At 45.3% G+C, this 14,418-nt stretch overlaps 1 protein-coding gene across 4 annotated transcripts in view; it reads right to left on the reverse strand.

The window, feature by feature from the left end:
- CYB5R4 (cytochrome b5 reductase 4) overlaps nucleotides 1–14,418 on the reverse strand; it is a 161,092-nt gene that overhangs the window by 41,302 nt on the left and 105,372 nt on the right. For all 4 annotated transcript variants that reach the window (XM_075597893.1, XM_075597894.1, XM_075597895.1 and 1 more), the window contains 2 exons: nucleotides 10,176–10,298; nucleotides 3,023–3,163 (listed from right to left, as the gene is read on the reverse strand). In XM_075597893.1, the coding sequence (XP_075454008.1) occupies nucleotides 3,023–3,163; nucleotides 10,176–10,298 (264 nt within the window). The remainder of the gene's footprint in view (nucleotides 1–3,022; nucleotides 3,164–10,175; nucleotides 10,299–14,418) is intronic.

A 14,418-nucleotide genomic window follows, 5' to 3' on the forward strand; every position in this document is an offset into this window, starting at 1 on the left:
CTAGGAGTGCCACAAAGTGAATGCTTTCTGATGGCGTATCTACGTTTCTCTCATATCCCTCATCCCAGCTCAATTCTCCACCAATATTTATACTCCTCCGAAAGCAATTGTTAAAACATATATTCAACTCAAACGCAAATGTCCACAAAATAGCCCTTGATGCAGATATTCACACCTTCGCAGGGACGCCACGCACAGGTATATCGCACGCACAAATGTTTAACTACGGTATTTTTTTTTTAATAAAGAAACGAATGTGCATATTAGAGATTAAACCATGAATATTTGTGCCTGCATAGAAAGACTACATCCGCAGCAAAGTCAAATGTCTGCGAAAAATTTGCATATATTTATTTGCAATGTCACTTTGGCATAGGCACTCATTGTGCCGTCAAAATACCATGTATAGCACAGTGTACATCATCAAAGCTACAGTAAATATGAAAAATATATATTTTTTGTCCGATTATTAAACAATTCCAATTTTTAATAAGCATGCTGAATAAAACACAGAGCAAAACATAAGCTAGTTTTGCTGCAGGCACAGCTTTGAACAGTAGAGACAATTCCCACTGGCCCATTCTGTGAGTTAATGCATCCTACTAAATAAACATGCATATGGAGAAGATAATATACTCCACTTTGTGTGTGTGTATGTGCTTGCAGAAACCAGACCTATCTGAGCCATCTCAGACAATCACAAGACATATATTTAGCTCACGATCACTTTAGCCATATTGTATGGCTACGTGGTACGTAAATGTAAACCTTCTCTTGAATTTAATTATTCCACCATTAACGAAATAGTGTAAGGAAATAAATTTTAAAAAATCAGTGAGAACATTTTCTGTAGCGGTGGGTCGGAGTGTGAGTTTCTGCACTACATTTCGTTCACAGTTTTTTAATGTTGCAGAAAGTCTTACGAAAAGAATACTTGTTAGAATGCTATAATAAAAAATAGTTAAGACACAAAAAAAAAAATCACACCCAAGGTTGGATAGAGGGAAAAATTAACGATAACAGCTTATTTTTATTATAAAATATTGTAAATATAGCAAAAAAATTAATCTGTTTAAATATTACAGATTAATTAAAAAGATAGTCCTATTCTAAAATTGGTGGCGTGCAGGGCCGCCAACAGGGGGGGGGACAAAGGGCCCGGGACGTGAGTCAGGGGGCCCCGGCCCTGCCGGTTATATTAAAAAAAAAAAAAAAGGTGGCTACCTGACCTGCGCCCTACCAGAGGGCAGCCAGTGCGGGGTTTACAGCTAGAAGTGCGGCTCTGTACTCGGCTGTCATGCTCAACCCGAGGAGCCCAAACTGCTGCTGGAGGGAAGGGGAGTCTGCACCAATGTGATGGTAAACAAGCGGAGGAACTGCCTGCTGGGACAACGTGCTTCAGGTAGGAAGAGCTGCACTGTATCAATAGTCATACTGGCCACACCTCCCTGTTTATGGGAGAGAATCTCAGACTTAGCTGAAAGTATGTATGTAGTATATATATATATATATATGTATGTGATATATATATATATATAAAATGTATGTATGTAGTATATATGTATATACTGTGTATATATACTGTGTGTATGTGTATATATACTGTGAATGTATACTGTATGTGTATATATACTGTATATGTATACTGTGTGTAATGTATACTGTGTGTATATGTATAGTGTGTGTGAGTGTGTGTGTATATATATATATATATATATATATATATATATATATATATATATATATATATATATATATAATACTGAGTTAAGTTATGGTGAGTAAAAAAAGTGACAAAAACCCTCCACAGGAAAGCAAATATGCAAATACAACTGTATGCTCATCTGCATGTCTTAGGCAGGTCTGCAACCCCGCCTTTCCCCATCATCACCCAGCATACAGCACTTCCACTGCAGCAAGGGATTCTGGGAAATGACATGCAAATGAGCACACAGTGTCACTTTTTGCCTCAAAAACCATTTTTAACATGGTTCCCTATAGGCTATTATATATATTATCTGCTGTCTCCTTGAAAACCATTCCCTCATCCCAAATGGAAGGTTTAGGATTTCCCAACACTTGCATTCTGAATCTCCCTGTGAACGGCTTTTATATTGGCATATTTTATATATGTCCCAAATATTGGGGGCCATGGACATCATTTATCAAAGCATTGTATCAAATATCTAGAAAGTGCATGTAAGCCTATAACAGATAAGTGACTAAAGGGTGAAATGTATATTTGTCCCAAAAAATGGCTGCATGTGTTTGTGTCAGTGGATCAAGACCAATTTTATAGTCTCTCCCCCCCCAGCTCACTGGATCTGATCTGATGCTATCCCCTCTCTCATATGTTATACTCAAGCCAACAAACCTTTTACATATACAGTACTGGGGCAGCGTAAAATACCTCACTCACCCAGTCAGTCACTGTCAAAGTCACTGTCACCCACCCAATCAGTCACACTGTCACCCAGTCACTGTCACACTGTCACCCAGTCACTGTCTCCCACCCACCCAACCACCCACATTCGCTCACCCACCCGTCATTCGCCCACCCACCCGTCATCATTCATCACAACCACCCACCCACCATCATCCACCCACCCACCCACTGTCATTCACCCACCCACCATCATCCACCCACCCACCCACTGTCATTCACCCACCCACTCACCCAGGCAGGCAGTCACGTGTCTTTTGTTGAAAATATAAAAATAAAAAGGTTGCATTGTAATTTTTTTTCTGGATTACAATAAGAAAACCGTTAAGTAAAAGTTGCACGCTAAAAGATATTTTTTGTGGTAGGTGCGCTATGGGTTCGGGGGGGAGGGAGGGGTGCACAATGGGGTCGGGGGGGGGGGGGGCGCTTGCTCCTTTCATTTGTCCCTGGCCGCATGATTTCTGTTGGCGGCCCTGGTGGTGTGGCCTTGGACTTTTTAGCAATATTAATCCTTTACCTGCCAAAGGAGTATGCAATGCATTCGTTTACAAAGAAGTGTGTATATATTCATTTTTTTACCCGAAATGGTGAGCTTGAGGTAAACATGATGTCCAACAGGCACCTGAAGATGACAGCCCTGAGGCAGCTCGAAGCAAAATAATTTGGTATTGTGATTCACATCGGTTTTGGAAACCAGTCTGCACTTCCTATAATAAAATCCTATAGGGGAAAAAGACAGAAGAAGAGTATGTGACTTTCATACAGATGAAGATGTCATATTCATAATTCATTGCCAGTTTTGGTATTAGGATATTGTGTGTGTTGAACTTCACAGACAGTGCAAGCCTAGCTCTCATTAATGAAAACACAGCACCTTTAATTAAGAAAACCATGTCTAGCACATTCTGCATATAAAACATCCCCAATGCAGCCGCTTACAACTGATGTTTTTTTTCTATAAATGTTCTGAGATTTAAATGTGTTTAATGAATGTAATAAAATGGATTTCAATATAAGCTTTTTCAGCTTTTAGGAGGTTCTTTTTTTTCAGGTGCCCTACCTTATAAAGAGGCAATCCAAGCGGCACTAGTATATTCTTTTCATGTATGCAGCCTTTGATTACCTTTATTGAAAACGCTTTACCTAAGCTGCTGATCGATTACTGTAGTTCTCCCATAATCGATCAGCAAAGATCCTGCTTTTCAGGGTTGACTAAATCAGCAGTGCGCAAACTAGGGGGGGGGGGGGGGCGCGGGCCATTGCAGAGGCGCCGCGCTCTTCCCCCAGGCATTTAATTTAATACCGGGGGACCGCGCAAGGCCTCTGCAACAAGGTAACTTACCTTGTTTCAGATGGGTCTCCATGGCAACGCGGCGTCAAATGTCGCGGGGTCATGTGACGTCGCCGGCGTCAAATGACGCCGTGGGTCACGTCATTTGACTAATGTGGAAGGTAGGAGAGGGGACGCGAGACCGGGGGAAGCCTGGCAGGGGGGCGCAGCGTAAAACGTTTGAGCTCCCCTGGACTAAATGGCTGCCTTACATGTTCAATCAAGCGTTCAGTGAGTGTAACTCAGCAGCTATAATTTATTCTTAAAGCTGTAGTTCAAGCTGTCGTTTAAAAAAAAAAAAATTCAATATGTAGACCAATTCAATCTACACACTGGCAAGTGATTAGCTAAATTGCTGATCGATCTGGTCTCTTGTAATCGATGGCTGAAATTTGGCTGGGGGTTCACTAAATGCATCTTGGGTCGCTCTTCTTCTGCACCGACAGCCAAAGTTCTGTGCGGAAGATCATGTGACCAGGCAGGCACTAGATTTAATGGGTTCACTGCTAGAGAGGGCAGGGCTCAAAAAGGTGATGCTGTTTCAGAAGGGAAAGGGTATGTGACTTTGTAAATGGTTGCTATAGGAACAAAAATGCCTGTTACATTAGAATACATTAAAAATATCTTTAATATTTTTTTAAATTTTTTTAAATGTTACAAGTATTTTCTCATAGTACAGAACTGATTTATTAAAAAAAAACACACACATGTAGGATATTGCTTGAACTGCAGCCTTAAATTACTACGATAACATTATCTATTGTTAGAGTTTGCAGCTTAAACTTCTGGGAAGATTGGCAACCAATGATCACAAAGAGGAAAGCGTTGCAAAGATCTTACACTGCTTGGAAGTGTGTTAAAACCTGCTATAAAAATCAAAAAATGTATTAAAAGTCATTCAAAATGGCATAAAGAGATGAATATAAAAAAAATATGTAATAAGTATTAGGTAATACTACAGAATTAATTTATTTTAAAAAGTAGTAGCATTTTGCATGAATTGCTCCTTTAGTAGATCAGCAGAAATGTCCCCTACTTACAATACATAACCTACATATGATCTTTCAAAATCTCACTGTCATTTAAAAGAAGGAGGTCATGTGGTCTCAAAAGTTTGCATGCAAAATAAATAAAAACACTTGTGTTGGTTGCCGAACTAAGCTGTCATTGTCTGTTATAAGATCATAATGTTATTTTCTTCCAATCTTATATGGCAGTGTACCTTTGTGGGATACAAGGTCATTGTTAGCGCCTCTGAATTAGTACTAACTCAGAAACACTATGATCTGAAGAGGACGATAAAAACCCTGGATATTTCCCGTCATGGACATTTTGTTCAAAGCACTACACATTTGTAACTCAATTGGGGCTATATACCACTGAAAGCCATGTGTTTATATAGGATTATAATGCCATCTTACCTCCTGTTCCCTACAGCCAAATAAAAAGTTATTTTCAAACAGATCTTGTTATGTATAGTTGCAAAACTTCATAAGACATTCATTTTTTTTTTAAGACCTGAACACAAAGAAAATATCACTATCTACAGATCTTGGGTGTAGATTTAACTAGAATAGCAAAACAAAAAATATTATGAGGTCTGTATTTCTTTAATTTAAAGTCTTTTTTAAATGTATTTTCATCATTAAATGATAAATGATAAATACAGAATAAAGAGTGTTAGAGCAATCATTAAAAATGGGAATATTTAATACACAAAAAACAAAAAACATGAACTGCCACAGCTCCCGTGTCAGGCTCCTATAGAATCCTACTTACAAGATATAGGTAGGACATGCGCATATAATAGTCAACGTCCGCGGTGAGATAGCAGTCACTCCACTTTCAGTATCTGCAGAGGTGTTACTCCGTCTCCTCTCAGGCCAGCTGGGTGGTTCCGGAGTCTCTCCGTCTGCTGTGGCCCACATCCTCATTGGTTGGGGATTCAGTTCATTAACTGTATCACACTACACTATGTTGCTGTGTTCTTTTATCCACATGTGCTGACTGACGGTTCTAATCATCATCCCCTCTCTGGAGGCGGGCGCAGTCATCGTATTCAACCTTTTGTATTACTTCACGGTTGTATTTTTCTTTATTGTTCACCACCATTTATATTATTTAATTGTGGTAATTAATTTTACTCATGTGTAAGGGCGCCACTATTTTTCTCTTTTTCATCTGGATTTATATCAAACAGCACACATGACTTAATGATGAAAATAGGTTACATTTATTCAGAAAAGGAACATACCACACAGCAAGCGACATTTCAGGCCCATACACGTGCTTTCATCATGTAAGCGTGACAGACTAATGAACAGCAGAGCAGTGTAGGAAGGTTGGAGCACAACTGAACACAGGAGAGGAAGAATAATCTGCGAGAGAGTGTGTGTCCCATAAAAAATATATTTAATGGATCAAGCCATAAACATACAGTGAGCCCACGGGCCCCCTAATGAACAGCAGTGCAGCTTATATACCCCTCTGCCACAATCCCCAGATCTACCAAGGGTGACGTCATCAGACCCAAAGTGCTCGCCACGTCCAGCTGCTAAAATAGCCGTCGAATACAGTGAGAACATCCTGTCCCCCGACGATCAACTTGAGTACAACTCAGAGGACAGTGGCACGAGAGTTCAATACAAACAAGATCTATTAACATCATCATACTAAACTATAGAAATGAAACAGCGTGTGTGTGTTTGTGTATATATATATATATATATATATATATATATATATATAGCAACTGTAAATATTACTGTATGTTCATTTGCATGTCTTAGACAGGTCTGCAACCCTGTCTTTCCCCATTGTCACCCAGCATACAGCGCTTCCACTGCAGCAAAGGATTCTGGGAAATGACATGCAAATAAGCACTCAGTGCCACCTTTTGTCTCAAGCTCGTATTACACAAGCCAATCCTTATTGTATCCTTATCCTTATATCCTTTTATATATATATCTATATATATATATATATATATATACACAGAGAGAGAGAGAGAGAACACAATAGTGCGCAACATATTATAACAAACTGTGAATAAAAAGTATAAAGGATGCTGCCACAATGTGTTGGGTACACACAAAACCAGATATATATAGAAAAAAGAGGAACAGAGGGCGCAACCTATATACAGTGTTTACAAATAATAAACACACATATGGATACAAACTTTGAATGTCCAGTAATAAAGGGGGGACTGGAAACCTAAAATGGAGAAAGAAGAGCCAATATGGTGAAGTACGTATAATTAAGGTTTCCACAATGCAAGCACTGATCCTACTTACAAAGTGGTAGATAAAACAAGCAGGTCGGTATAAATCTTTCACAGCAGCACAGGCACTAGAACACCCAGGGAAGCAGAGGCCGCCATCCGCTATCAGCCTTCTGATGTTACAAAGCGACTGCAGTCTGGCTCCTTCTCCTCTCGGTCAGCTGTTCTCGCGATGTTTGCTCTGTTGTAGTCTGTTATACAAATGCTACTGGCGATCTTGTATTTCACCGACACTCCTCAATAAGTGAGGAACAATAAAACTTTGTATGAAAGTCCAAACATGCCTTTAAAAAGGCATATTATTACCTATCCCCTGGTGAGACAGAGCCAGAGCCGGTTTGAGCTGTAAGCCGAGATCCCGCGAGATTGCGGTGACGTCACAGTCACAAGACCACGCGACGGAACATGGAAGTGACTGCGTGTGGACGCCGATACACAGACTCTGGAGGACTGAGTGTGAGAGACTCAAGCTCAATACTCTCAACTGCGCGATAATATCTGTCAGCATTATTCCCTGAGACTGGAATCATCAGTCCAGGTCAACATACTACCAACCAGAGGATCCTGTTGCTGTACTGGTATTGTGGATGAGATTCCCTCTCCTCTGATATACTGTATACATCTTCCAGCTGTGTTCCAGGTCCCAGGTGTGGACGAAAGGCTTATAAAGATATATCTAATTGTAAGTGCATATCTTACCTTATTTGATATCTGTGGTTGGACATACTGCCCTATGATATTTTCTCTCTCCCTCCCCTCTTTTTTCATTACATGGTCAGCGCCTAGGTCATTCTTTGGACATTCTCTACACACAGTATTTGTGGAGCCATGGACCGATCGGCAGCAGACTGTTTAGGGAAAGTTTGTAGTAAGGTTACACCTCTCACTATTTGGTATTCAGTTTAATACTATTTATAATATTGTAGAACAGTGTTTGGAGTTGCGCTGTTTGTATTCTTTTTGATATATATTATATATATATATATATATGTATATATATATATATATATACATATATATATATATATATAGAGAGAGAGAGAGAGAGGTGACGGGAAGGTCAGTGGGGCATGGTTATTTTTTAGTTAAGTTTGGTTTTTAATATATGTTGTTATATTTTTGCACTCTTCTTTACTGCACAATAGATCATTTTTTACGACTGGTTATTCATAAGAACTTCAACATCATGTTTTTCACAGTATATATATATATATATATATATATATATATATATATATATATATATATATATATATATATATCACATAAAAATATTAGGTTATGATGTGTGAAGAGGTGACTAAAAACCCTCCACCGTATAGCATATAAAAATATTACTTGTGAGCACATTCACATGTCCTAGACAGGTCTGAAACCCTGCTTTTCGCCATTATCACTTAGCATACTGTGCTTCTACTGCAGCAAGGGATTCTGGCAAGTGACATGCAAATGAGCACCTTACTCTGGTAGGTATAGGTCAAGGTTATAGGTCAAGCCACCATTAAGAATAACCTGGAGGACTACATCTAGTGGGAACTAAGCACAGGCAAGTGTTAAGTTCTCTAGCCTCAGTTTTCTCTATCATTTAAAGTGATAGCTACCTACAGTATATTACACCACTCGTTTGTGGTACAGTATGTGTTTTTTCTTTTGTTTCTCTCCTACATATACACTGGAGATGAAGAAATAGAACCGCGCGCTGAAGGACTCTGTTCTTTCCATACGCGGTTCGTTGTGTCCCAATATTCCCATGGGAACTCCCGGCGCAGGAATGACGCGCTGCTCGTAGGGCTCCAGGCGAGTTCCGTGGGGCGTCTCATTGATGTGTCTGTCATCTTACAAATTAATATACATTCCTAGCAGGGTGTGTTAAATTATTGCTTTTAGCTAACCAAGTATAAACAAAGTGAGAGAGGTGTTGAATGAATATTAAAGAAATAGTGTCTTTATCTCTCTCCCCCCTGCCCCAACCCCTCTGGGTGTCTCTATGAAAAAATGATGTGTCATGTTTAAAAGGTAGTGTAGAGAAATACATATTTTACACCTGAACAATTGCCCATCACTGAAATCCACAAAACTGCAAAAACAATTAAGTTCTTGTGACGTTCAATAGCATTCACCGCGGGCATGAACAAAGATATTCACTGTGCCATCTGCTGGAAACATACTGAACTGCAATTAAAATAAATAAAGCCCACAAAACCGTAGATGTCATTCTGTTGGCTGCCCGCTGACCGGACCATGATGCACAAAGTGTTCCCACAGGAGGAAGCGCGCGCCTTAACACGGCACCGAAGACCGTACTGTAAGTCTTGCTACATCTGCAGATAGGAAAATTGTCTAAAAAGCATAAGGAAAAATGTGCTAAGGTCCTGAAGAGTAATAAAACGCTTACATCTTCAGAAAGCTCTTGTACCCTGCGGAGGAAGAAACAATATTGCACAGATGTGTGCAGCTGTGAGACCATCCCAAAAATATGATACTGTTCAAGCCTTACCATTAAATACTATACTTGGAGATGTTACAGCATGTTCTGATATACTTAAAAGCTTCGACAAGTCTTATTTGCAGTCAGAAAATCACAAAAGAATCCCTTAATTAACCACAAGAGGCAACATATACCCTTTACCAAAGCCACAAACCAAATACGCTTTTGAATATACAGATACTGTACACAAAGGTGTATATATGCAGGCTTGACAATGTCAATATTGAATGAAATACACTCCTGTATATATGACAGAAAGTTGTTTACCTTGGCACCATATTTATCATACAGTAGTATATATATATATAATCGTAGTGCAGTCTAACCAACAGTATCTCAGAGAGCACATCCTCAAACAATTTATACCAAAATATAGATGAACTTTTACACAACAAATCTTTAAGATGATAAAAAGGCAGTTAAATAGACCACACTTTACTGAATTTCCTACTCCGTTATCGTTAAGTGCCAAAAGGCTTATTGTGTGTGTGTTTGCTAACAATCAGGATAATAAGGCTAATGATGAATGATACCGACTGTGCAATTTGTATATGCCTTTCTTTCTTTTTGATTCATTTTCTAACCCAAAACAAATGAGCAATACATGCAGCTGAATTGCTATTGAACTTACCTCTGCCAGAGCGTTTTACAAATGAGTTATGTCCCTCCAATGGTTGTCCCAAAGTCTTCCAGACAAAGGGATCATTTTTCTGCATAATAAGTTCTAATTTTCCAGCTTTTCCTGTAATGTGAACTAGAAATAAAGTGTAATTAAACAAACAAAAATAAACAACACAACACAAAAGGTGAACAAACCTTCAAAGAGAAGACACTTGGTCAAATTATGTTTTACATGGGAAACAATCAAGAATTTCTAATGGAATAACTTTCAGTAACCTTTGGAGTCGGGAAGGAATTTATTTCCCCTTATGAGACATTGGATAATGTTGCACTGGGGTTTTTGTTTGCCTTTACTATACTGTAAATAGAAATATAGTGTAAAGTATCTGTCTGTCTGAATTTAGCATAGTTTGAACTTGATGGACATATTTCTTTTTTCAACCTCATCTACTATGTAATTACTGTATTTAACATGATATGCTTGTTTAATGTTGTTACAAACTATTTTATGTAAGTTTCACCATAAAAAAGGAAAGGTCAGGCACACCAGAAATAATGGTCAGTCAACAAAACATTAAACTACATTTTTACCTTTATTTTCATTGGTGGTGTAGATTAATCTCAACATTGCACTACGTTCTGCCATGATTAAGTATATGCAAAGCAAACACACCTGCTGAGAACAGGCCAAATCATTTGTGCTATAACATTTGTTAAGACCCATCGCAACGTTCCAAAAATTCTTTTGAACAGCCAAAGGAACCTATTTTGTCATTTTAAACTGATTAGTACAGCTAAACCCCGTTATAACGCGGTCCTCGGGGTCCACCCCGAGACCACCGCGTTAGTAACGGGGTCGCGCTAATTTTTTTTAAAAAAATGGCCGCCGTGCGCCTGATCGGGAGGGATGGAGTTAATTAAATAAATAAATAAAAAAAAAGTTTTAAAAAAATGGCGGCGATTCATCCCTCCTCCCTCTCCCTCTCAGCCCCCCACCCCCTCCCCCCCACCCCCGAGGTATGCCCCCGCAGGGCAGTGCCCCTCTCTGGGTGCAGGAGGGTGGGTTACATGTCAGCCGCACGTTGTACTCACGGTCACAAGTACAACGCTGCAGAGGCTGCAAAATGGAGACGGAGCCCCCAGGAGGAAAGCTGGGACCGGACCCAGATGCTGCTAGAAGCAAAGCATTCTGGGAGTGGACGGGGCTGCCTCTGTCCAGCCTCATCTGCCCCTCACAGGGAGGGGGGATCCCCCATAGAGACCTGCCCCCCTCACTCCCAGCCAGGGCACAGGGGTGACCCCAAAACAGAGACCTGCCCCCCTCCCTCTCCCTCCCAGCCCCCCTCCCTCTTCCTCCCAGCCTCCTGGTTTTGCGGTGCGTGGCAACGTGTGTCTGTGTCCTCCCAGCCAGATCTGCTGCTGCTGCTGCAAGAGGGAGGGGGGGGGGGGTTGGGCTGCTGACATGTGAGTTCTGCTGACATGTGAGGGGGGGCGTGGGCTGCTGACATGTGAGGGGGGGGGGTGGGCTGCTGACATGTGAGGGGGGGGGTGGGCTGCTGACATGTGAGGGGGGGGGTGGGCTGCTGACATGTGAGGGGGGGGGTGGGCTGCTGACATGTGAGGGGGGGGAGGGCTGCTGACATGTGAGGGGGGGTGGGCTGCTGACATGTGAGGGGGGGGGGGTGGGCTGCTGACATGTGAGGGGGGGGGTGGGCTGCTGACATGTGAGGGGGGGGTGGGCCCCCCGGGGGGGGGGGGGGGGCCCTCACTCCCAGCCAGGGCACAGGGGTGACCCCAAAACAGAGACCTGCCCCCCTCCCTCTCCCTCTCAGCCCCCCTCCCTCTTCCTCCCAGCCTCCTGGTTTTGCGGTGCGTGGTGTGTCTGTGTCCTCCCAGCCAGATCTACTGCTGCTGCTGCTGCTGCTGCTGCAAGAGGGAGGGGGGGGGGGGGGTTGGGCTGCTGACATGTGAGTGCTGCTGACATGTGAGGGGGGGGGGGGTGGGCTGCTGACATGTGAGGGGGGGGTGGGCTGCTGACATGTGAGGGGGGGGTGGGCTGCTGACATGTGAGGGGGGGGGTGGGCTGCTGACATGTGAGGGGGGGGGTGGGCTGCTGACATGTGAGGGGGGGGTGGGCTGCTGACATGTGAGGGGGGGGGTGGGCTGCTGACATGTGAGGGGGGGGTGGGCTGCTGACATGTGAGGGGGGGGTGGGCTGCTGACATGTGAGGGGGGGGTGGGCTGCTGACATGTGAGGGGGGGTGGGCTGCTGACATGTGAGGGGGGGGGGGTGGGCTGCTGACATGTGAGGGGGGGGTGGGCTGCTCCCAGCCAGGGCACAGGGGTGACCCCAAAACAGAGACCTGCCCCCCTCCCTCTCCCTCTCAGCCCCTCTCCCTCTCAGCCCCCCTCCCTCTTCCTCCCAGCCAGATCTGCTGCTGCTGCTGCTGCAAGAGGGAGGGGGGGGGGGGGGGGGGGGGTTGGGCTGCTGACATGTGAGTGCTGCTGACATGTGAGGGGGGGGGGTGGGCTGCTGACATGTGAGGGGGGGGGCTGCTGACATGTGAGGGGGGGGTGGGCTGCTGACATGTGAGGGGGGGGTGTGCAAAAACATGTGAGGGGGGGGGTAGGCTGCTGACATGTGAGGGGGGGGGTGGGCTGCTGACATGTGAGGGGGGGGTGGGCTGCTGACATGTGAGGGGGGGGGGCTGCTGACATGTGAGGGGGGGGGTGGGCTGCTGACATGTGAGGGGGGGGTGGGCCCCCCTCACTCCCAGCCAGGGCACAGGGGTGACCCCAAAACAGAGACCTGCCCCCCTCCCTCTCCCTCTCAGCCCCCCTCCCTCTTCCTCCCAGCCTCCTGGTTTTGCGGTGCGTGGTGTGTCTGTGTCCTCCCAGCCAGATCTACTGCTGCTGCTGCTGCAAGAGGGAGGGGGGGGGGTGTTGGGCTGCTGACATGTGGGTGCTGCTGACATGTGAGGGGGGGGGGGGTGGGCTGCTGACATGTGATGGGGGGGGGCTGCTGACATGTGAGGGGGGGGGTGGGCTGCTGACATGTGAGGGGGGGGTGGGCTGCTGACATGTGAGGGGGGGGGTGGGCTGCTGACATGTGAGGGGGGGGTGGGCTGCTGACATGTGAGGGGGGGGTGGGCTGCTGACATGTGAGGGGGGGTGGGCTGCTGACATGTGAGGGGGGGGGCTGCTGACATGTGAGGGGGGGGTGGGCTGCTGACATGTGAGGGGGGGGGTGGGCTGCTGACATGTGAGGGGGGGGTGGGCTGCTGACATGTGATGGGGGGGGGCTGCTGACATGTGAGGGGGGGGGTGGGCTGCTGACATGTGAGGGGGGGGTGGGCTGCTGACATGTGAGGGGGGGGGGGGCTGCTGACATGTGAGGGGGGGGGTGGGCTGCTGACATGTGAGGGGGGGGTGGGCCCCCCTCACTCCCAGCCAGGGCACAGGGGTGACCCCAAAACAGAGACCTGCCCCCCTCCCTCTCCCTCTCAGCCCCCCTCCCTCTTCCTCCCAGCCTCCTGGTTTTGCGGTGCGTGGTGTGTCTGTGTCCTCCCAGCCAGATCTACTGCTGCTGCTGCTGCTGCAAGAGGGAGGGGGGGGGGGTGTTGGGCTGCTGACATGTGGGTGCTGCTGACATGTGAGGGGGGGGGGGGGTGGGCTGCTGACATGTGATGGGGGGGGGCTGCTGACATGTGAGGGGGGGGGTGGGCTGCTGACATGTGAGGGGGGGGTGGGCTGCTGACATGTGAGGGGGGGGGTGGGCTGCTGACATGTGAGGGGGGGGTGGGCTGCTGACATGTGAGGGGGGGGTGGGCTGCTGACATGTGAGGGGGGGTGGGCTGCTGACATGTGAGGGGGGGGGCTGCTGACATGTGAGGGGGGGGTGGGCTGCTGACATGTGAGGGGGGGGTGGGCTGCTGACATGTGAGGGGGGGGTGGGCTGCTGACATGTGAGTGTATTGTGAGGGCTGTGTGCAGTGAGTGTGTGCAGTGTGTGTCAGTGTGAGCAGTGTGTGTGTGCAGTGTGTATAGTGTGAGCAATGAGCAGTGTGTGTCAGTGTGAGCAATGAGCAGTGTGTGCAGTGTGTGGCAGTGTGAGCAGTGTGTGTGCAGTGTGCAGTGTGCAGTGTGAGCAATGAGCAGTGTGTGCAGTGTGAGCAATGAGCAGTGTGTGTGCAGTGTGCAGTGTGAGCAATGTGCAGTGTGTGTCAGTGTGAGCAGTGTGTGCAGTGTGCAGT

This window comes from Ascaphus truei, chromosome 4 (genome assembly GCF_040206685.1).
Source record: "Ascaphus truei isolate aAscTru1 chromosome 4, aAscTru1.hap1, whole genome shotgun sequence".
NCBI lineage: Eukaryota > Metazoa > Chordata > Amphibia > Anura > Ascaphidae > Ascaphus > Ascaphus truei.